Genomic DNA, 22325 nt, shown 5'->3' with positions numbered 1-22325 from the left:
AAAGGTGGTCCCTACAGAAATTACCTATGCCTGACATTTTCGGTAGTTTCAGTGAGGTCTCTGGCAGGGCGACAGAAGACTGACCAGCTGTTGTGGAATTGCAATTTTTTAGGTGATAAAATCCTTGAGTGATTGCATTTTGAAGACCGTGCACTTCTGTCTTCCGTTCTTTCTAACTGGTAGCCATCCAACAATAACGCTTAAGTGTTTTATATCCTACTATGTTATTTGAATTTTGGGTAAAAAGCAAATTTGTATCTTTCTGAAAAGATGACTAATTCTACAGTTTCCCATGCAATCGAGAAGCAGGTAGCCATCTGTCTGAGAGGGTGAAAAGGGGGTTTGTCTGCTGGGTAAATCAAACAAGACAACTCCATGGTCATCCCTAACTCACTTTTCTAAGACCTCTACGCTTAGAATCTTAAGAGGATGCTGTTAGCCATGCCACATACCCTGTTTACTTATTTCCAACTACTTGCTACCCAAGTCAAAAGATTATCTAAAGCAGCTCAGTAGGAAGGTTACTACATCAAGGAATCACAGAATTGGGGAGCCTCGGTGGCTCAGTTGGTTGGGCGTCCAACTTTGGCTCAGATCATGCTCTCACAGTTCATGGTTCGAGCCTTGTGTCGGGCTCTGTGCTGACAGCTCAGAGCCTGGAGCCTGCTTCCAATTCTGTGTCTCCCTCTCTCTGGCCCTCCCCCACTCACGGTCTGTGTCACTCTCTCTCTCAAACATAAATAAACAATAAAAAAAAATTAAAGAAAAAAAAAGAATCACAGAACTTAATCAAAGATTATAAAAAAACAAAACAAAACAAAACCCTATCTGCTCCCAAAGTAACTCCCAAAATGGCTGCTTTATGGAGAATATCCTACCAATCAATCCTTTCTATGTCCGATTTCTGTCCAAACTCCATTCCACAATCATACTCTCCTCTCCCTCTACCTAATCCAAAAAAGATCAGAACACCTAATGTCCAATGAGCCATCTGGCCCAGTGAAACAATAGGTATATGTGCGCCCACGCACATACGCTGAGTACATACTCTGCTGTTTTGCATATACTATCTGGTTTACAACTGTTTTACATATACTATCTCTTTCAACTCTCTCAATAGCTTACAGATGAAACGAGAACTTACAAAGGTTAAGATTTAAGTAAGGGTACACGGTAACTGAAGCCAGAATTCTTTTTTTTTTTTTTTAATGTTTATTTATTTTTTAGAGAGACAGAGTGTGAGCAGGGGAGGGGCAGAGAGAGAGGAACACACAGAATCCAAAGCAGGCTCCAGGCTCTGAACTGCCTGCCGGCAAAGAGCCCGACGTGGGGCTCGAACCCTCAAACTGCGATATCATGACCTGAGCTGAAGTCAGATGCTTAACCGACTGAGCCACCCAGGCACCCCAAAAGAAGCCAGAATTCTAACCCACATCTACAAAACTCCAAAGCCTGTGTTCTTTCCATTTCATTACAAACCAAGTGGCTTGCAAAATCCCACAAGCCCCAAACAACTCTTCCTTTCTTAAAAAGCCCCAGGAGAAGAAAAGCCACAAGACAGATAAAGGAAATAGAAGATGCAATAGGAAATCTATAGGAATTCAATTAGCACTATGACCTAGAAGCACAGAGCCACGGAGTTCCACAGGCTGATGGCTAATATAAGGAAGAATGCTATGGTGTAGTACACACATTTAAACCAGGCCAGGAAAGCAGACACAGGAGTAAACAAGGAGCAGGAATCGGGAGCGATCCCCTGCACCTTTGCACCATGACCTCTGGTACTCAAAGGACTTCAATTACACCTACAGCCAACTGTCCTAGAACTCCCGCCACCAGAACTCACACTGGCCTTCCACCAGATAAAATCAGATCTTTGGAGAAACTTTAGACACAGATAGAAAGGAGTCCTTTTCTCCTTGCTAACTCACCTTTTCCAAGGTAGATCATGCCATACTCTCGCCCCTGGGGAGTCTTGTTTTCTATTGTGAAACAGACTTCCTTCCCAATCAGCTTCTTCCGAAGGAACTCTCGGGCAGGAAATGCCCAGGGCTGAAAGACAAAACAAACGTGTCACGTAAGAACTGCCTAGTTCCCGACTATAATCAGCATTCAAGCAACTTCATTCCTTCAATACCCTGGCCCTATGCTAAGCCCTGAGGGGAATATAAAAATGAAATGCACACAACACAGATTGCACACTCAGGGGGCTCATAAAAAAGGAGAATCTAGCAGTTGACTTAACTAGCACAGGCCCTGAAAACAGGCCTCACAGCTTCCCAGATATTGACAGTAGTACTTTCTCCTCCACCACTTTCTATTCACATCTATAGTGTACTTCATGAATAATAATTGCCAATAATTTTACAGCACTTGCCATGAGCCAGCCACTACTCTAAATGCTTTATATTTATCAGCCCACTCCTGAATGGGAAGTCCAGGCTCCAGGAACTCACCTAGTCAAAGGGAAAACATAAAGAACAACTACCTCCATTTGTTTGTCTCTTTCCAGTTTGCGAAGTGCTTTCACAAATTATTAAACTAGCCTGAAAGCAGCTCAAGGCACTGTCAGAGTAAGTGCAAGGTTCTAGTGCTCCTATTTCCCAGAGTGAGTATCCTGCTCAAGAAACAGCTTTGCTGGCGCACCTGGGTGGTTCGGTCGGTTAAGCATCCGACTTCGGCTCAGATCATGATCCCACAGTACGTGGTTTCGGGCCCCATGTTGGGCTCTGTGCTGACGGCTCAGAGCCTGGAGCCTGCTTCAGATTCTGTGTCTCCCTCTCTTTCTGACCCTCCCCCGTTCATGCTCTGTCTCTATCTCTCTAAAATAAACATTAAAAAAACTTAAAAAAAAAAAAAAAAAAAAAAAAAGAAAGAGCCTTGCTTATACCCAATCCCCCTACCTTTTTTAAGAACAACAGAGTTGAGAAGGGCAAGATCTATTCTCCCCAAAATGTCTCCTTTTCCTGCTGTAGTCTGAGGCTGTGCCCATGGGACCCAGGTCCCACAACCTTAGGGAAGACACCAGTAACACGTCCTGGTAAGGGGTCATCTTGACAACTGTGGTTCTTTCCTGTCACCCATCTAAGGCTCTGACACAGGAGGTGAGCCACATATCCACATAATGCCAAGGAGTCTCCATGTGACCTCCAGATCCCCACCCCATCACTTCTAGGATGGTACAAAGGGAGATGTCTCCTCTGAAGCAGTCCTGTGTCAGCAGCCACCTGCACTTGAATTTACAGTCTAGACCTAGCTCAGTGCCCCCAAGTTCCCTCAGAACAGAAATGAGGAAGGAGGGCATATGAGTTCAAGGAATATATGATCTGCAGGAGCTCACGTGCAGGAAAAATGCAAAGTACAAAAAGGAAAAGTATATACAACATGCGTACGCTGCCTGTTACAATCACCTGGAGCCACAGGGCTGGGGCTACACATAGTAAAGGCAAACAGTACATCACTGGCCTGGGAAGGAAGCCTCTGCTAACCTTTTCAGGCCATTAAGATTATTCCATGGAGTTATCCAACAAGCTTTTCTAAAAGAAAACGCCCATATGACTTCCCAGAAACCAGAAGTCAATCAAAAGATGGCAGTTCACCAACCCGCCGGACTGGTGTTCACAAAACTAGTACTGTTGTATAACATCAGTTCTGAACGCTTCTAGGAAGAACTGATCCTGTGTAAGTGCTCTCAGAGACAGAAAAACAAGCTTATCCTCACTCATCTAACGCTCTCTCCTCAAAGCACCCAAGAGCAAAAGAGCCAATTACTCAATGGTCATAGTAAGTTCACCGCATTTTCATGTCCCATCTCTACCCCCTTAAAATGAAAACAGCCACCTGTCACCAAAAAGAGTCTAATAATTGAAAAATGAGCCCAATTATCAGCCACATCACAAAAACAGTACTGAATAAACTAGCACAGCGTCCTCCATTTTTATTACCTTAGTGATCCACTTAAAAAAACATCCTCAGCTACAGGTCTGATGTTCAGGATTCAGTTTTGAGTAGCACGCTAATAAATATCTAAAATTCAGTAATACATGTTTTGCCTAAAACTTGGATAAGCTCTGACAAAACAAGTAATCTTAAAGGAACTTGATTAAAAACTCATTTATCACGGGTCAGTTCACAAGGAACTATGTAGCACCTATGAGGAAACCTCCAATTTCTACCAACTAAACAAAATTACTAACAGATTTTAAGACTTGCTGAAGGAGCACCCTTTTCTTAGGACCTCATGTTTTACAGTTGGTCAGTCACTAGGCAATAAGAGAAAGCCATACTCTAGGTCTTGGAAAGGACATATACTTAATCCTATAGGAAAACGAATTTAATTTCTGTAATCTTGCTTTCTTAAACCAGCCTTCTCAAGTTGTGTTCCATCTAGGGTTGGGCAAATTCACTAACTGCACAAGACTAGCTATGAAGAGAGGCAACTGAGGGACCCATGAGAGCTACTGATCAAACCACTCCTCACAAGGGCAACAGAGCATTCCAGGACAAATCTTTGTGCAAGTGTCCATACGGAGGACAGCCTGCAGACGGCTGTCTGCTAGAGAGGGCTATCCCAACACAGCCTCCCAGAACAACTCTAGGAACAAGAATGGGAAAGTTGCCCAAAGCATTTATCAAGGAAGCTCCAGAATGGCCTAATAGGAAGAACAGCTGTGGTCCTTTCACGATGTCTCAGAGCTCAATCTAAGAAGCAAATGGCTAGTAAGTAGTTGAGACTCAAAATTCCCTGTTTCCTTTAGAATGCCCAACGGCTGGCAATCTAGCAGCTTGCACTCTGCTCCCTGCCTCAAGCAAGGTCTGAGGTCTACCACGATGAAATGAGTTTTTTAATTCCCATCTTTTCTTCGAACCAGATGGACTGCTGAATTACTGTGAGAGTGTAAATCCTTAAAACTAGCTACTTTTGGCCATGGCCCAGTGCTCAATACGTCTTGTCCCACCTTCTTATCACCCCACCCACTGTGCCACATGTGTATGTAACTAATCCCTCAAGGCCCCACGACCCTACCACCCTAATTCTCAAAAGGCCCACTGAAAGCAGGACTGTTAACACTCATTTCTGTATTTCTCCTGAAACCAACACAGAGCTTCACACATAACAGAACTCAATAAATCTGTGGGAAATAAGTATGTAATTCCCACAATGCCCATCAATGCAGTATCTAGGCTGCCTAGAGTAGCTAGGCAACACTGGAGATTAGCCTGCAACAGGGCAGAGAGGCCTGGGAACATACAGTGGAGCCGCTTTTACTGCCACACGGCTTGGGAGAGCTGAGCCTCTCTGAAAGAAGATACGATGAGGGAAGTATGATGTGGGAAGGCAGAGAATAAGCAACTAAATGATATTTGGGACAGTGATACAAAGGGAAGCAAATGAGCAATACCATCCTGGACTCTACCTGAATGTGAAAAAAATGGACAACCTGCTCCAAAACAGCAAAAAGCCAGAAAGAAAGGGTACTGCCACATTCCACAATCCACTGATCCCCCAAAGGAAACGCTCAGGTTTTTTACCCTCATTGTTCACATGTTGATTCACTGTGTATCAGTTTTGTGTTGGGCACTGACTGGGCACAAGAAGAGAGATGAGAGATAAGGTCCTTCCCCTAGACGAACTTACAGTGTTGCAGAGAAAGACATATAAGCAAGGAATGAATGTGAGAATAATATCTAGCAAGGGAATAAATGAAACTTTGTTTCAAAAAGATCTGGGAGCATATAGAGAAAGGGTTAGAGGGGAGGAGACTGAAGGCAGAAGCACCATTATTTCAGCATACCGAGCACACTATCAGAGTGAAACAAAGAACAATAGGAGTAGTAATGAAGTTTCAAGGATGGAGAAGAGAGATCTTAAAGGAGGCAGACTCTCTAGGTCTTGATAAAGGCCTGGATGTCACAAGGCAAGGGGACAGCAAGGGAAATCAGGTTTCTGATTTGGGTTATCAGTGGGCATCACTGGTCCCTTGAGCCGGAGCAGCTTCAAAAGCACAGTAAGGGGAGAAAACCAGATCACAGCAGGGAAAAGAGAGACTAGATTATCAGGACAGAGAAGAAGTGACTGTGGCTAAGAAAGGGTGAAATCTGTAGCCATCAAATACTTCATGTCTCAGGGACCTTTTAAGAGTTACCAGGAGAAACTTAGTGAGACAGGGTTGCTCTGAAAGAGGGGGAAGAAAAAAAAAAAAAAAAAGCACCACACTGTATAAATACATGAAGCTATAATAAGGGCTGGGATCAGATCACGGAGTATTCTCTCAGCTAGAAGAGTTCCTGTAAGATTTTATTGTACTGTTACATAGGATACAGTTAAAATATTTTAGAACAAGTTCCAACTGGCCTTGTGTTTCTCTGCCCTAGATTCCCATCCACGAAACAGGAAATTAAAACCCAACCCTTCTTTCTTAGAGACTACATTGCTTCTTTCTTCTGGGGCAATGAACTTGATCAGCCCTAGCCAGCCAGGGTCAACTCTTCTCCTCACAGGAGCACTCAAGCTGTTACACAACACACAACTGAAAGGTAAAGAACTATTGAAAATGCTGGTCAAGAAAAGCACTTATAGCATGCAAAATTTGAAAAGTGCTATGAGAGAATTAATCTTCAGGGATTAAGTCTAACAGTACTAGGAGTATTTATAACAAATTAACAAATAGCAGTAGAGAGTACAAGTAACATTCATCAAGTACATTATAGACATGTGCTAAGTGCTTCACATGATCTTGTTTAAGTCTCCCAAACAATGTCTACACTATCACTATTCCCAACAGTTGTGGTCACTGACGGAGGACCAATGAAAAAGAATTTCTTTGATCTACTTTGTCATTATCCCAAGAATCTAACTGGATTACTGTTGACAGCAGAACTATGGGCAAGTTGTCTCTATCACTATTTTCTATAATATTGCTTCACTATTGTAATTCAAACAAAATGCCCCTTTTATTATAGATTCTTTAAAACACATGTTTTCCTTAAACAGAAGATCCACCATGAACCGCCTTTTTTTCTTTACTTCCACGTCAGGAAACAGCAGAGGAAAGCTGAGCTACCAAACTTGCCCAACATCATCAAGTTGGGGAAAGGACAAGTAATTAGAACCCAGAAATTTCACTTCTAATGATAGCCAAAGCACTACTTAAGAAGAGACAAGAACTGAGGTTTCAAAGTATAGGAGCCAAGAAGACTAGACCATACCAAATTTGGACTCACAGCAGCTACTAGGAGATGGAAGAACTCAAGGAGTTCAAGGTAGACCACAGACAGAGGTAGAGTGATAGGGCAAAGGAGGGGAAGGCAGGACAAGCTCGTAAGTCTCTCAAATCGCCATAACACAATGGTTCTTGATTACTGAGCCCTAAGCTACCTTGAGAAACCAATTAAAAACTCCCTCCCTTGGGGCACCTGGGTGGCTCAGTGGGTTAAGCGTCCAACTTCAGCTCAGGTCATGATCTCACGGTTCATGGGTTTGAGCCCCACCTCGGGCTCTATGCTGACAGCTCAGAGCCTGGAGCCTGCTTCGGATTCTTTGTCTCCCCCTCTCTCTACTCCTCCCCCACTCACGCCCTGTCTCTCTCACTCAACAATGAATGTTAAAAAATAAAAAATAAATCAAAAAACTCCCTCAACAATGCATGTTTACACAAAACTTTGCAAACAATTTCAAGGGGTTCACAGATCGATCCAAGATTAGGAATCTGTAATAAAGCACAGGCATTCAATACACTCCCATTTATGGAAGTGAGAATGTCTGCTTGGACAGGCGATAATGTATCTCTGGAAGGAGACACAAGACACTAATGACATCAGTAGTCCCTGGAGAGAACTGGATTTTTCACTCCATATCCTTCTGAATTTTGAACGTGAATGAAGAATTCAAACACAAATTAATAAAAGAACGCTGCCATAACCAACGGCAGCCTCCAATGGCTGAGAGACTACCTAGGAAATAGTCCAACCTATGTCCCAAGAGAAGGAGTGACAATGCCGACAAGCGTGCAGAGGTGGGAAGCCTATGGGAAAAGGCGGAAAAGGCGGAAAAGGCAGAAAAGGCAGGAGAGACAGGCTGGGCCAGGGATTCACTGCTAGCGGTGTTGAGTGTGTGAACTCTGCCAGCCACACAGGTGCGTCCAGAGTCATCGTTCCTGTGACACAAAAATACTCAAAATACACAGGAAAACAAAGAGTACAAATGTGCATCAGTCAAAGACATTAGGCTAGAACCCGGGTCCACAGCCTCAGGGAAGCCTCTGGAAGCACCCACCTCATCCGGTGTATCTTTTGCATCAGGCTGTGTGGCAGCTGCCCGGCGGGCAAGATTTCCAGCTCGAATGTTGCTAAGGTTGATCTGCCTCTCAGGAGGAGGCCCTCCACGGGGCTGTCCGCGGACAATGATAGCACACCCTGAGAGGACCTACGGAGGGGGAGAAAAAGAGAAAATTAGTGGTCCAGAGGTAATCTCACCATAATGTAAGGTGTTCCCTCACCGTATCCCCAACATACTTGGCACCCTGGAGGCATTCAAATAAACGAATGGGATTGTTCTTAATTTCATTATGAGAAACACCCACAGGAAATGTTGGGCTACATACTGAAATGACAGACCCAGAAATAGTAGTAGGAATTAAACAAACAACAGAAAAGTCATAAAAGAAATAGACTGTTCAGGATAAAGGGCATGTGAGACATGGAGATGAAGGACCTCTGAAATTTCATGCCAGCAAGCACCACCACCCATGCTCTTTTCAATTATTAAGAAGTTAATGTCTCCACCCACACATCCCGTTTAGGAGGGAAGCAAGCAACGGAAGGCCTAAGAAAAGGGGAAGCTGAAGGAAGAAGCCCCTACACTCCACCCACAAGAGGCCAAGTACACCCAATGCTACACGTCCCTTGCGGACAGCACTCAGTCTAGGCCAAGAGAGACACACAAAGTGATCCAGAAAATCCACGCTCTCTAGGATTAAAACCTTCTAGCTCTGAGAGGCACCTTATAGCTCCCAAGCACAGTAGCTCCTTTTATCTCTCTAATCAAAGGCATCAGGCATAGAACCCACTTGCAAAAGAGCTCTGAAGCTCACTAGGATTTAACTTAAAATATCTGCAGGGGAGAAGGGAGGATCTCAAGTGGGAGAACAGAAGAAAAGGCGTATAGAAAAAAATGACAAACGTCACCCAAGCTATTCAAGTTGTCTTTGCTCAGCAAGGCACAATTTAATGAACAGATGGACTGGAGCACTGGCTTCACTAGATCTAAAAGACTCCCAATCTCACGCTTCAGAACAAGGAATAGGTGCTGAAAAATTAGTGATAGGCTGGCGAGATCTGCCAACATAGAGCCCTTCGGTACACAGCACCGCAGAGTTCTCCGTGAAGGAACGATGCTTGGAAAGGAAGCCACCCCTATGTACATTTGCTTAGCTGACATTTCTCCCTCACCTCTCCACTTTAATTAATTCTTTAAATTATGAAACATTAATATAAATACAGAAGCACATTTAAGCACCTATGTACACTTAAAAAAATGAGCAAACTGAATAACCACCACCCAAGTGAAGAACTAGAACATGCTAGAACCTAAGCTCCCTTCTGTGCCCCACTCTACTTGTAGCCCCTTCCCCGCCGCCATTATGACCACCCCTCCCTTACTTTCCTGTACAGTTTTACCATCTAGGTATACATCTCTACACAATGTAGCTTCATTTTTCCTATTTCCGAACTCTCTATAAAGTGAGTCTACTGCGTGTGCCCATATGTCACTTGCTTCTTTTGCCCTTTGTTTTTTGTTTCTGTTTTGGGTTTTTGTTGATGTTGTTTTGGTGAAACTCATACATGTTGATGTAAAACACCTGTTTATTCACTTTCATGGCTATATATTTCATTGTATGAATAGAACATATTTATCCAATCTACTACCTTCTTACAGAAACTCTGTCCAACAAATATACACATTCCAATTAAAAAAAAATAGCGTTCTGATGAATGCCTCAGTATCACCAATACCTGAAGCACATACCTTGGTCTAAATGGCTCTTCCTTGGCTATACCAGGACACATATAATAAATGATGGTCTTCTTTATATATGGCAAGTCCTGCTCTTCATTTATATCCTTTCTGATCAAGTGTCACCAGTCACCAGCAATTAAACTCTATAGCTTCCAACCAGACAGCCTTTCTAACTGCCTCTCCTGAGAACCCATGCCCTGGGCATCATCCCTGGGAACTGACACCCTAAAAAAGACAAGCTCTCAAAGTGAAGCCAGGAAAGAACAGGTATCCTAAAGCCCAGGATGTCTGGGGTTCCTGAAATGAGAAGCACCAAAGGAAGTAAAGGAAAAGAGTCTGCATCTGATTCATTTATAGTCAATTCGTCATAATCAGGAGAATAGCACACTGCAGAGTACCTGTACTTGAAATCACTGACGCACAAATTCCAAATGGGGCTGAGGAGAGCCAAACTACATCCAGCATACAAACCAGAGCATCTGTCCCCAATGCCTGCACCTCAGTTTTAGTCAACTTTTCACAAAAAGTAATAAAGTACTCCCAGGAGACCTAGTGCTTCTCAGTAAGCCCAGCTGGAAAAGCTAAGGCCCACGTATAAGAAAACCCACGTTGGTTGATCAAGGTTAAACCCTGATGAGTGAGCAATGACCCACGCCAGGAAAAAAAAAAAAAAGTCCTGATTTCTCAAGTCTGACCAAAAAGCAAACAAAATAAAAAAATAAAAAAAATAAACCAACAAAACAAAACACACACCACACTGAAAAGCTCAAGAACAGAATGATGAGAAGAACCCTCCTTTGTCCCCTAAATATCAGAAAGGAGCTATCTCTAATGCCTCTACTGAATAACCTAGGTCCCTGGGAGACAATAGGTCTATAACTATTACCCTGGCAAACAACTTGTGCATAGGAATTCTGCAAAACTTCCTTTGTACCTCTTCCCCTCTCCCTGAATGCTATTCTGAAGACTGCTGTCAGAACATCTCTGCATTATTGCACCAAATATGCCATTCAGACAACAGTCAATGCTTGGATTAATATTAGAGAGAGAAGACTTCTACTTTACAGGTTGCTTGACACCTTTTATACTACTGAGTATACAAATTCAAGCAGCAGGCACCAATTCAACCTCCTAAGCAACAAGAATAGATATTCATCGTGGGAGACACTGCCATTCCTATCCCCCCAGGAGGAAAAGGCTGACACGTGTACATCTCTCCAGTGAAACTTGCTCCCCCTCATTTAGGCATGGCCTTGGTAGAAAAGTAGGAAAAGACCATCTGCAGACCATTAAGAAAGAAGAGACCTATCTATAAGAGAGGAACTAGTTTCCTTCCTACTATTTATAGAACTGAAATAGTTCAACACACACTACACCTCCTTCTTGCTATCTCCATTTCTCCTTCTAAGAATTGTTAAACTCCTTTCACCTGCCTCATTTGCCAATAGTCTTTACTCAACTTCTTCCTCAATAAAAATATATTAATGGCCTTCTCTTATCCAACGTTCTTCACCAAATAAAGCCAAGGAGAAGTAGCTCCATTGGAAAAAAATTTAAAAAGACCAAGGTTTATACATCAAATTTAAACTGTATCTCCTATAGCACCAAAACAAGTCATTTTTTCCTCTGTGAAAGACCTGACATCTAAGCGGATTAATTTTTTAAATTTTATTCATTGACTGATTCATTTATTCATTGATTAATTCAATGCAAATATGAGTGCCTACTATGTGCCAGGTATCGTTCCAGGCTAGTGGCATACTCAGTGAAATATAACAGACCAAAAAATCTTCTCTTAGAGAGCGGACATCCTAGTAGGGGGAGACAAACAATAAACATAACAAGTAAATAAAATACATTGTTAGTTTATCAGAATTTTAATTTCAGAAGAATAAGGTTAAGATTGAGAGGAAACTGTCACGGATAATTGTTCTGCCAAAGCTGTACTGATTCACGTTGCAAACTTTCATGGATGCAGTAATTATCCTTAATTGCTAATTTATAGGGCATAGAAAGCAAGTCATATGGTAACTGCTTTATCCAATTATATTAATAAAATGACATATTCTAGAAAAATGATCTTAGCCCTACCTGATACAGCAGGAGGTTTGTGAAAACAGCTGTCACAATGAATCAGTTTGATTGAGATAATGGATTAGACATTTCTCGGCTCTGCCAATAAAGGCTGCAAAGGGACGTGGTGTGATTCAGAGGACCCGGCTTCAGGGCATAAGTTGGACGGTGACAAAGGCTGAGACAAGCCAGCTGAGAAGGAAAATGGGAACTCAAACTGTTCACACCCACATACAGGTTTATTGGGAGAGTTACCTAAAGTCAAACACTTTATGGGCAGCCACTAACATGTTGCCCAGCAACAGAACACATTAAATCTTCACTAGACCCTGACAATTTGGCGCACATAAGTCTTAAACCCCCAGACCACAGACATGAGGAAGACAGAAAACTTATAGAAAACCCTAGTCATGCTACACTTAGCATGTATACTTGTTAAGAAGGTGATGGTACAGAAATCCATTTAAGTATATCAGTAAAGCCAGTATTTTTTCCATAGTACCAAGAATAAAAATCATCTTGGCCTGAGAATGGAATCTTATTAGCTGAGAACATCTCATTAAGCTCTGCAAGAAGAACTAGCTTAACATATGTATCTGCCTGTTAAGATTCAAGAGAAATATCTTAGCAACACCTCCCAATATGAAGACCTAATATAAAGAATAAGGGCAGCCACCTGATGAACACTAACATGTTCCCAAAAGGCCTGAAATAAACCCTGATGTTTACAGCCAAATGACTTTCAAAAAGGGTGCCAAGATAATTCAGTGGGAAAAGAATCTTTTCAACAAAAATGGGCTAGAAAACTGAATATCCACATACAAAATAATGAAGTTGGACCTCTACTTCATACCACATACAAAACTTAGCTCAGAAAGTATCCAACTTTAAGAGTTAAACTATAAAACTCTTAGAAGAAAATGCAGGTATAAATCTTCATGACCTTGGATTTGGTAATGATTTCTAAGATAAGACACCATCTTACAAAGCACAAGTAACCAAAAACAAGATAAAATGGCCGTCAAAATTAAAACACAGTGACTCAGGGGTGCCTCGGTGGCTCAGTCCATTAAGCGCCCAGGGTCAAGATCCCAGGGTCATGGAATCAAGCCCCGCAATGAGCTCTGTGCAGAGCATGATGAACCTGCTTGAGATATTCTTTCTCTCTCTCTCTCTCTCCTGACTCACTCACTCACTCTCTCTTTCTCTCTCTCTCTCTCCCCCCCTCCCAATACCCCTCTCCACCGCTGGCATGCTCTTTAAAAAAAAAACACAAACAGTGACTCAGGGACACTATAGACAGTGAAAAGACAATATTTACAAAACATATCTGATAGGGGTCTAGTACCTAGAGTAAGGAAATACTGTAACTCAATTTAAAAAACGACGCAATTGGGGCGCCTGCCTGGGTGGCTCAGTCAGCTAAGCATCCAACTTCGGCTCAGGTCATGATCTCGCAGTCCGTGGGTTCGAGCCTCGCGTCGGGTTCTGTGCTGACAGCTCAGAGCCTGGAGCCTGTTTCAGATTCTGTGTCTCCCTCTTTCTCTGACCCTCCCCTGTTCATGCTCTCTCTCTCTCTCTGTCTCAAAAATAAATAAACATTAAAAAAAAATTGTTTTTAATAAATAAAAAAAATAAATAAATAACAACGCAATTAAAAATGGGAAAGGGGTGCCTGGGTGGCTCAGTCGGTTAAGTGTAGGACTCTAGATTTCAGCTCATGTCATGATCTCACAGTTCATGAGAGCCCCACATCAGGCTCCATGCAGAGCCTGCTTGGAGTTCTCTCTCTCCCTCTTTCTGCCCCTCCCCTGCTCACACTCTCTCAAACTTTAAAAAAAGTGGGGAAAAGATAGGAATACGTTTACCTAAAGAAGATTTACAAATGGCCAGTAAGTACATGGAAATGCAAATCTAAGCCACAATGACATATCACTTCACAGCCACTAGGAAAGCTATAAGCAATAAGTGAGACCATAGTAAGTGTTGGCAAGGATGTGGACAAATTAGATCCCTCATACATTGTTGGTGATGCAGTCATTTTGGAAAACAGCCTGGCAGTGCCTTAAAAGTTTAACAAAGCATTAGCACAGGACCCAGCAATTCCACTCCTAGGTATATACCCAAGAAAATAAAGTATGTCCACACAAAAACTTGTACACAAATGTTCATTACAATGTTATTCATAATAGCCAAGAAGAGTGGAAAATAACCCAAATGTTCATCACGTGATGAACGGATAAATAAAATGTGGCCTATCCATAAAATGGAATATTACTCAGAAATAAGAAGTGAAGTACTGATTGATACTGCAACATGAATGAACCTTGAAAATATTACAATAAGTGAAAGAAGCCCGACGGAAACAGCTACACCCTTAATGATTTCATTTCTAAGAAATGTCCAGAATAGGCAAACCCATAGGCAGAAAGTAGATTGGTGGTTCCCAAAGACTGGAGGGAGGGGAGCAGATGGGTTTAGGGTTTCTTTCTCTTTTCAGTACTGATGAAAATGTTCTAGAATTAGACAATGGTGAACGTTGTATAAATACAGGAAAAGCCACTGAATTGTATGCTTTAAAAGGGTGAATTTTATGGTATGTGAATTTATTTCTAAAGAAAAAACTTTTTTAACATCCAACATGGAAGTACAAAAACTTGAGGATATAAAACATATACTTTGCTACAGAGGATTGCCATATCTAGCAGGAAGGTTAGGTGCTCAGCTGAACAACCCTAACAAAAAAATGTTTTAAAAAAGGCAGTTGACTCAGTAGCAAAAGCCAGCCATGGTGACTCACCAAATGGAGGGCCACTGTAAACTTTCCAGTCCTCTAGAAATAACAAGGTAGAAGTGACAGGAAGGAAGCAGGACTTCAGCAAAATCTACAAAGCTCAAAAATGATGAAAATGGCTGAAAACAATAGAAGCTTTTTCTGAGAAACCACACAGCAATAAGAATGCACTCCTTTCCCTCTGTGGCACAGAAAGAAGAACGAGGAAAGTCACTGGGCTGAAAGATCCACAGTGCCATCTGGAAGCATGCAACTGCCACAACCCAGGTTGCACGTGCAGGGGCTATATGTCAGAGTGACAGAGAAGCAGGCCAGGGACCCTTCCCTGGACAAGAAATCTTCTTTACCTGAAAATACCATCAGGGGATCAAGAAGAAGCTGTTGTGGATGGGGTAGGAAAGCTTTTATTAAATACATTTTCATGAAGCAAAAAACTATTAAAAAAAAAAAAAAACAGGATTAAAGTAAGAGTAACTGAAGAGAAACTAAATTGTGGAAAATTTCGGAAAAAGTATATCAGGAAAAAACTTCTTGGCAGCCAGCACCATTGCCTCCACAAGAAGAATCATCTCTTGAAAATTAAAAAGTCATTGAGACAAAGAGCAAGCAATCCCAAAAGAACATAAGCTGTGTGGTCTGGGAGGTCTTTCCCAGAATACTCGCCAACACAGCCAGCTTCTTCTTTCTTTTTCTGGCAACAGCAAGAGGCAAACCTAAATTAGAGGGCCAGCAATCAAACACAATGAACTGGAAGCCCCTGGACTCATGGCAGGCCATTTCAGTTGCTGCAGGCGCACCAGCTCATCCAGCAGAGATGAGTGTAAGTGAGCAGCTGCTCCGGGGGCCAGCTATACCACAAGGTCCTCAGTTTGAAATCTGGGGACTTTACATCTCAGAGGGACCAGAAGGGTCATCTACAGAGAGAGGGCCACTAAGAGAAGATCTCATCCAGGCCCTTGTATTTTAGAGGTGAAAATCTGCAGCAAAACAAGTAAAATGACTTTTGCTTACAATAAAGTATTGACGGCCGAGCAAGGACTAGACATAAAGTCCCCCAATCCTGATGTTCCACCATGCTGCATGTAGAAACAAGCTTTTGGGCGGGGGGGGGGGGGGGGGGGGGGGGGGGGGGGGGGGGGCTGACGTGTATTAAAACAGTATCTGAAGTTACCTACTGGTTAGATCGTTTGCCCAAGTAAAATCTCCATTTTTATGTGTCAGCAGAGCAGGTGTCGAAGACTAAGCAAGTAAAGCTTCCATGAGCTTACTGCTCCAAATCAAACCAACACTTGTTAAATACCACCATATGCAACGCAAGCAGAGACTTAAGAGTCTAATATTACAAAAGAACACCCAAAAAAGAAGCACAAAGGAAGAAAACTCCAGAATGATAAAAACAGGATTGGCAAACTACAGCCCACTGGCCAAATCCATCCCACTGCCTGCTTTTGTACAACCCAAGAGCTAAAAATGGTTTTTACATTTTTAAATGGCTGGGGGAAAAAAAAATCAAAAGGGTATTATGTAACATATGAAAAGAGTATGAAATTCAAATTTCAGTGTCCATAAATAAAGTTTTATTGGAACATGGCCAAGATCATTTATTTACATAATTGTCTATGGCTGCTTTCACACTGGAACAGCAGAGTTGAGTAGCTTCAACAGAGACCGTATGGCCTGCAAAGCCTAAAATATTTACTACCTGGCCCTTTACAGAGTCACTTTGCCAACCTCTTATATATTATGACATGACAAGGAAAGGAGATAAAAACTAGTGTTATGGAAGTCTAAATAGCAAGTGCACAGCAAAAATAAATTCAGGACTACCACTTCAAGTTATACAAACTGCTCCTTTTTGAAATCGGAGAAGAACAGAGGTATATGACAATAAGAATTTAGTTTCAGAATCAAAGCAGTGTCAGTGGTTAATTGGCTCTATCAGCCTCAGTTTCCTCATTTACAAATGTTCACAAAACATGTAAGAATACCCACGAGAGTTGTTACGAAACCTAAACGAGAATAAAAGCACTTGAGCACAGAGGCTGGTCAAAAGACCCAATACATAACGCCAATATCGTTATAAGAAATGGCTCAAGGGGCACCTGAATGGCTCATTCAGTTAAGTGGCAGACTCTTGATTTCGGCTCAGGTCATGATCTTGTGGCTCGTGAGATGGAGCCCCATACTGGGCTCCACGCTGACAGCTGACAACACGCAGAGCGCCTGCTTCTGATTATCTCTCTCCCTCTCTCTCTCTCTGCTCTTCCCCCACTTGTGCCCACTCACTCTCAAAATAAACAAACAAAAAAGAGGGGAGCCTGGGTGGCTCAGTCAGTTAAGCATCAGACTCTTGATTTTGGCTCAGGTCATGATCTCACGGTTCATGGGTTGGGAGCCCACGTTGGGCTCTGCGCTGACAGTGAAGAGCCTGCTTGGGATTCTCTCTCTGCTCCTCCTGTGCATGCTCTCCCTCTCTCTCAAAATAAATAAACTTTTAAAAACATTTAAAAAAAAAAAAAGAAGAAGAAAACAGCTCAGACTGTAGTCACAAGTAAAGACTGTAAGAGTATGTACAATAGAAAAAGGTGGACATTTCCTCCAGGAGTATAAAAGAAGGTATCAAAATCATGGAAATTCTCCCACAACTGAATTCAGTCAAAAAGGATTAAATAGTGGCTACACTGAGACACAGGAGATGCTTCCATGACAGCAAGTTTATTGAAGTGGTGACAATGAGACCTGTAACACTTTCTGCTAGGCTCATGAAGCAGAGTGGAAGTAACAAAACTTTTCAATACCAGAAGGAACTAAAGAATAATAATTTTAGATCATTTGCCAAAATAGCAATCAATGTACTTCCTACAATTTTACTTCTAGGACCATAAGGTAAAGGAACTGGATCACAAAGATTACAGGTGGGGAATATCTGAAGAACGTCCATATGCAAGTGGAGATCAAAGAAGCCGAACTGAAAGAACCCTGGGCTGACAGTGACAACCATGGATTGATTCTTTTCAAAAGGGCTATTTTGAAGATTATGATTCTGACTTTGGAGGAACTGCAGGGGTTGGCACTGGAAGGAACCACATGTAAAATTCCTTAAGTAATAATTTATTGACTTAAAGAAGTGAACAAGTCTGTGCTCAAAAACTTCCAATGTTATTACTATTAAATTCGTATTATTTATATGTTAAAAAAAGGATTAAATAACCCATAATCTACCTTCCTCATTTGCCAGCTAAGATACCCCCTCCCTAGAGAGGTAAATGTTATGTGTTTGTCAGAACTTTTGTCCTCAAAGGTAATGTTAAGTATCATATCCTAAGTCTGCACTGAACTTCATCCCTGACAAAGAGTGGTGGCGATCAAAGCCTCAGGTGACCATGAACTCTGAAATCAGTCTTGAGTCTGAAAACAAATTCAAGTAAAAATCATTCCAAGCACTGTGATGTTCCCTTCTGTATAAATGAGGGCAATACTACGACCACCGTCTTCTCTGGATTGTGAGGATGACTAAGTGAGATGCCTCACGGCACCTGACTCCTAGCAGGTACTCAGTAACATTAAGGGCACATTGGTCTCCCTTCCCTTCCCTTTCCCTTCCCTTTCCCTTCCCTTTCCCTTCCCTTCCCTTCCCTTCCCTTCCTATCCTCCACCCCTCTGCATCCTCACAACCATGCTCTGAGGAAGCAGAGCAGGCACCATTCTCCTCACTTTCTGAGGAAACTGTGGCACTTATACGATGGCATCAGAGCTAGGACACACGTCTTCCCAGCACACTTCCAATAAACCCCAAATACTAAATATATGTGAAATGGGAGTCAAAAATTGGTGGCAGAGGGCAAAATAGGTGAAGAGAGTCAAAAGGTACAAACTTCTAATTATAAGACAAAGTAAGTCGTGGAGATGCAATGCACAGCATGGCAACTACTGTATTGCATATTTGAAAGGTGCAAAGAGAGCTTAAAAGATCTCATCACAAGAAAAAAAAATCTGTAACTATGTACGGTGACAGATTCTAACTAGCCTTATTGTGAACATTTTATATATCCAACTGTTATGCCGTACAACCGAAACTAATATATATACTAATATATAGCTTACATAAAACACCAAGGTTGTAACTTCTGCACAAATAAAGCCTCACCATCAAGGAACTGACTCAATCTCCAGGAAGCCTGTACCAGGATGTACCCAGGATGATGGTCCTCTGCAGAGCCAAGTTCTCACTACTCAATGCTGAGCCCCGCTGTTGTCAAGGATCCAGAGATCGAGACACAGTTATGCAGAAATAAGAGAACTCAGGAAGAACTGTATGTCAGGCAAATGTGTCATTTCAGAGAAATCCATTTCAGTTGTCAAAAGAAAATCTCAAAGTGGGCAACAGTCACGTGCGAAAATTACCAAAGAAAGAAGCAAAAATTGACTTCAGAACATAAAAGATTATCACTTAACGGATTTTGACCCCTCTACCAAATGCTTAAGGTCAAGTACTCACACTATATTAAAGATGAAAAATTACTGTAGTGAGCAGGGCTTTTTGTTGGAGATTTTGCTGTTTAAATTTATTTTTTCTTATTTTTATTTTGAGGGAGAGAAAGAGAGTGCGCAAGCACGGAAGGGGCAGAGGGAGAGAGAAACCCAAGCAGGCTGCACACTCAGCACACAGCCCAACATGGGGCTCGATCCCACAAACCGTGAGATCATGACCTGAGCTGAAATCAAGAGTCAGACGCTAAACCAACTGAGCCACCCAGGCACCCCTAAAATGCTTTGGAATCACAGAATTGAAACCTTCTCTAAGCACACAGTTCAAAAAGGCTATCACACCCAAAAAGGATCTTGGGTTTTAAAGAGAGTCCCTCTTTCTTCCTATGCTAGTTATCTGGTGGGAATTTTAAAAATTTACATATGTGGTCTAATTAGGTTTTATAGTCAGGAAAGCCAGAAGCTCCTCAACGTCTCTAAAGTTTTAAGGAAAAACTGATGGAAGTTCAGTTACAATAATTAAGAACATTCTGTAAGAGAGGAGAGCACCATCCACATTTTTGGTTTCAGTGAAGCCTTGGAATCTTGGTTGTAATCTCTTTACCTCTCGGAGTTGGCCTTATCATCATAGAGGAATGGGATTATCAAAAACAATGCCTGAGTCCCCCCTCTCTAATCTACAAGGAGTGGTTTTGGGAGATGCCAAAAGAAATTCTGTTAATTTGCAAGACACAGGATTTTCTTTTGTTCTTAACCAAATTCTGTAATTTCCTCCTCCCGTTCTCCATACCTTTGCCCTTCTCCACAATGTGGATTGTCCACATCAAAATGTAGAGTAGTATTTTCAGCCAGCATGTGGAGGGGACAGGAAGAAGAGTCTCTACTGCTAATCAACTATAGCTTGAAAGCACTGAACAGTTATGTCACTGCAGCCACCATGGCTACAGACTAGAGAGAAAAATGACTCAGTTGAGTCCCATCATCTTTCAATTGAAACAAAAGAATAAAAAAGGCAGAAGTGAGAAGGGTGCACAGAAAGCCTCTGAAAAAAATTACAGGCCAGAAATCACGGGAGAGCCTGTTAGAAATGCAGACACACCAATTCCACCCAGGACCTACAGAAGCAGAACCTGCATTTCAATAAGATCCTTGAGTGATGGGTATGCACAATAAAGTTATTAATTCCCTGCCTCTTTATCCCCACCCTAACTCCCTGGCTTAGAAACATGTTCTCTAGCAAATTCAGCTTAAACTATCTCCACAAAGAGGCCTTCCAAATCCCCGAACTGGGTCAGAAAGCCTTGCTACGTGTGCTCTCTGACTACACCATACTTCTACTCATGGAATTTATCTCAACACTAAATAGTATAGTTGTTTAGTACTGGCTTTCCTCTCTAAGCTACGAGATCTATAACGGCAAGGACCAGGTCTATGTTACTCACCCTGATAGCCCCGAGCCCAAAACAAGACCAGAGACAAAGTCAGCATTCAATAAGTATTTTTTGAACAAATGAATGGCCCTACTGTGTAAAAAGCACAGTGCCAGATTCTGGAGAGAAGGGACAAGAACAATCAAGACATGGTCCTTGTCCTTAAACAACTCCTAGCTTAGTGGATTTTTGCCAGAGCTAACGAGAGCCAGGATCTCAAGAGCACGTGCCACACGCACAGCTGTTTTCCTATTTCTCTGCCAAATGACAACAGGTAGCCCAAATGTTCTCCAAGGCCTTCCACCCACCCCCTTGGCATGATCCACAGGCAGGCATGGCCTCACCCAGTCCGCTTCATCCCGTATTCTCCACTGCCGGAGTTCAGTCCCTTGTCCAGCCTTCTCTCTGCCCTCTATAACGCAGCTCCAAGTCCTCAGCATCGTTCCATTCTCCCCTAGGAAGCCTGTGCTGCTGCTGAGAACATTTTCCTCAGCACCCCCTTCCCTCAGCAATCCTCTTATTACGTGATGTCGAATTTCCCTTGTTACCTCTTTCAAGAATGTCTTACCTGACTCCTTTCTAACCACTCAATTGATTGTTTCCTGTGAGCTGTCAAGTCTACTCGATTCAACAGAAACCACTCAAACCTATATCCCAGACCACACTGGAGAATCTCCCAATTAACTGTTCAATATTCAATTGCCTTCCCACTTTCCTCAGTCATTTCCCATATCCCCCAAAGGGACACTAAGCAAATGCAGTAATTTCATCTATGCTTATATTCTCCATGATTCTTATATTTATTCTTATTTAACAGACAAGCATCTCTCGGTAGATTTACACCCCAAAGTCTATATCCAAATACCTAAGGTAACAAAAACATATTTGAATTCCTTAACTGGTAGCAACGAAAGTAACACTATTTCCTTTTAATCATCAGAGAAGCAACTCACAGAGAAACGTAAGCAGACAGGAAAAGAACACACCATGACAGGGACGGAAGTGCTGAGAGAAGGCACCGGCAAGCTTAGGCCACCATCAAGCCAGCTCACAGCTGCTCACAGCTGTTGGCAACAGGCTCATAATCCACCCCCCCACCCTTTCCCACCCTCCCCCCACCACCACCAGATCCCAGTTGGAGTCCAACGCAGCCACTAAAAACATCAAATTCTAGACTCTAGGACTCTGATGAAGCACTGTATTATAGATGTGTTCCTGTGCGGGTCATGGGCAGGGTTAACAATTCCAAGGCCTGTGCCTTCTGAATGTTTTCCACATCCCAACCTGTAACAGTGACTACCAAACAATGATGGACAGGAGCCCTAATCCAAAGATTTGGTTGGGGACTATCAGAAATTTTAAAGCACTAAAAGCACTTTCAAAAGTTACTGATTTGTGGGGGCGCCTGGGTGGCTCAGTCGGCTGAGCATCCCAACTTCGGCTCAGGTCATGATCTCACGCTTCGTGGGTTTGAGCCCCGCGTCGGGCTCTGTGTTGACAGTTCAGAGCCTGGAACCTGCTT

The 22325-nt window shown here is 42.4% G+C and overlaps 1 protein-coding gene and 1 non-coding gene across 2 annotated transcripts in view; one reads left to right on the top strand and one right to left on the bottom strand.

Annotated features, from left to right (window-relative positions):
* The window catches only part of SND1 (staphylococcal nuclease and tudor domain containing 1), a 422592-nt gene that overhangs the window by 385736 nt on the left and 14531 nt on the right, over positions 1-22325 (bottom strand). The window contains exons 2-3 of the mRNA XM_007089922.2: positions 8276-8425; positions 1932-2052 (exon numbers count right to left, since the gene is read on the bottom strand). Of these exons, the coding sequence (XP_007089984.2) occupies positions 1932-2052; positions 8276-8425 (271 nt within the window). The remainder of the gene's footprint in view (positions 1-1931; positions 2053-8275; positions 8426-22325) is intronic.
* LOC122236817 lies at positions 17523-17635 on the top strand. The gene has a single exon (XR_006215064.1). It is a non-coding gene; the product is annotated as a small nucleolar RNA SNORA1 (small nucleolar RNA).

The sequence above is a fragment of the Panthera tigris genome, chromosome A2, assembly GCF_018350195.1.
Source record: "Panthera tigris isolate Pti1 chromosome A2, P.tigris_Pti1_mat1.1, whole genome shotgun sequence".
NCBI classification, from domain to species: Eukaryota; Metazoa; Chordata; class Mammalia; order Carnivora; family Felidae; genus Panthera; species Panthera tigris.
This window is presented reverse-complemented; position numbering and strand designations above follow the sequence as displayed.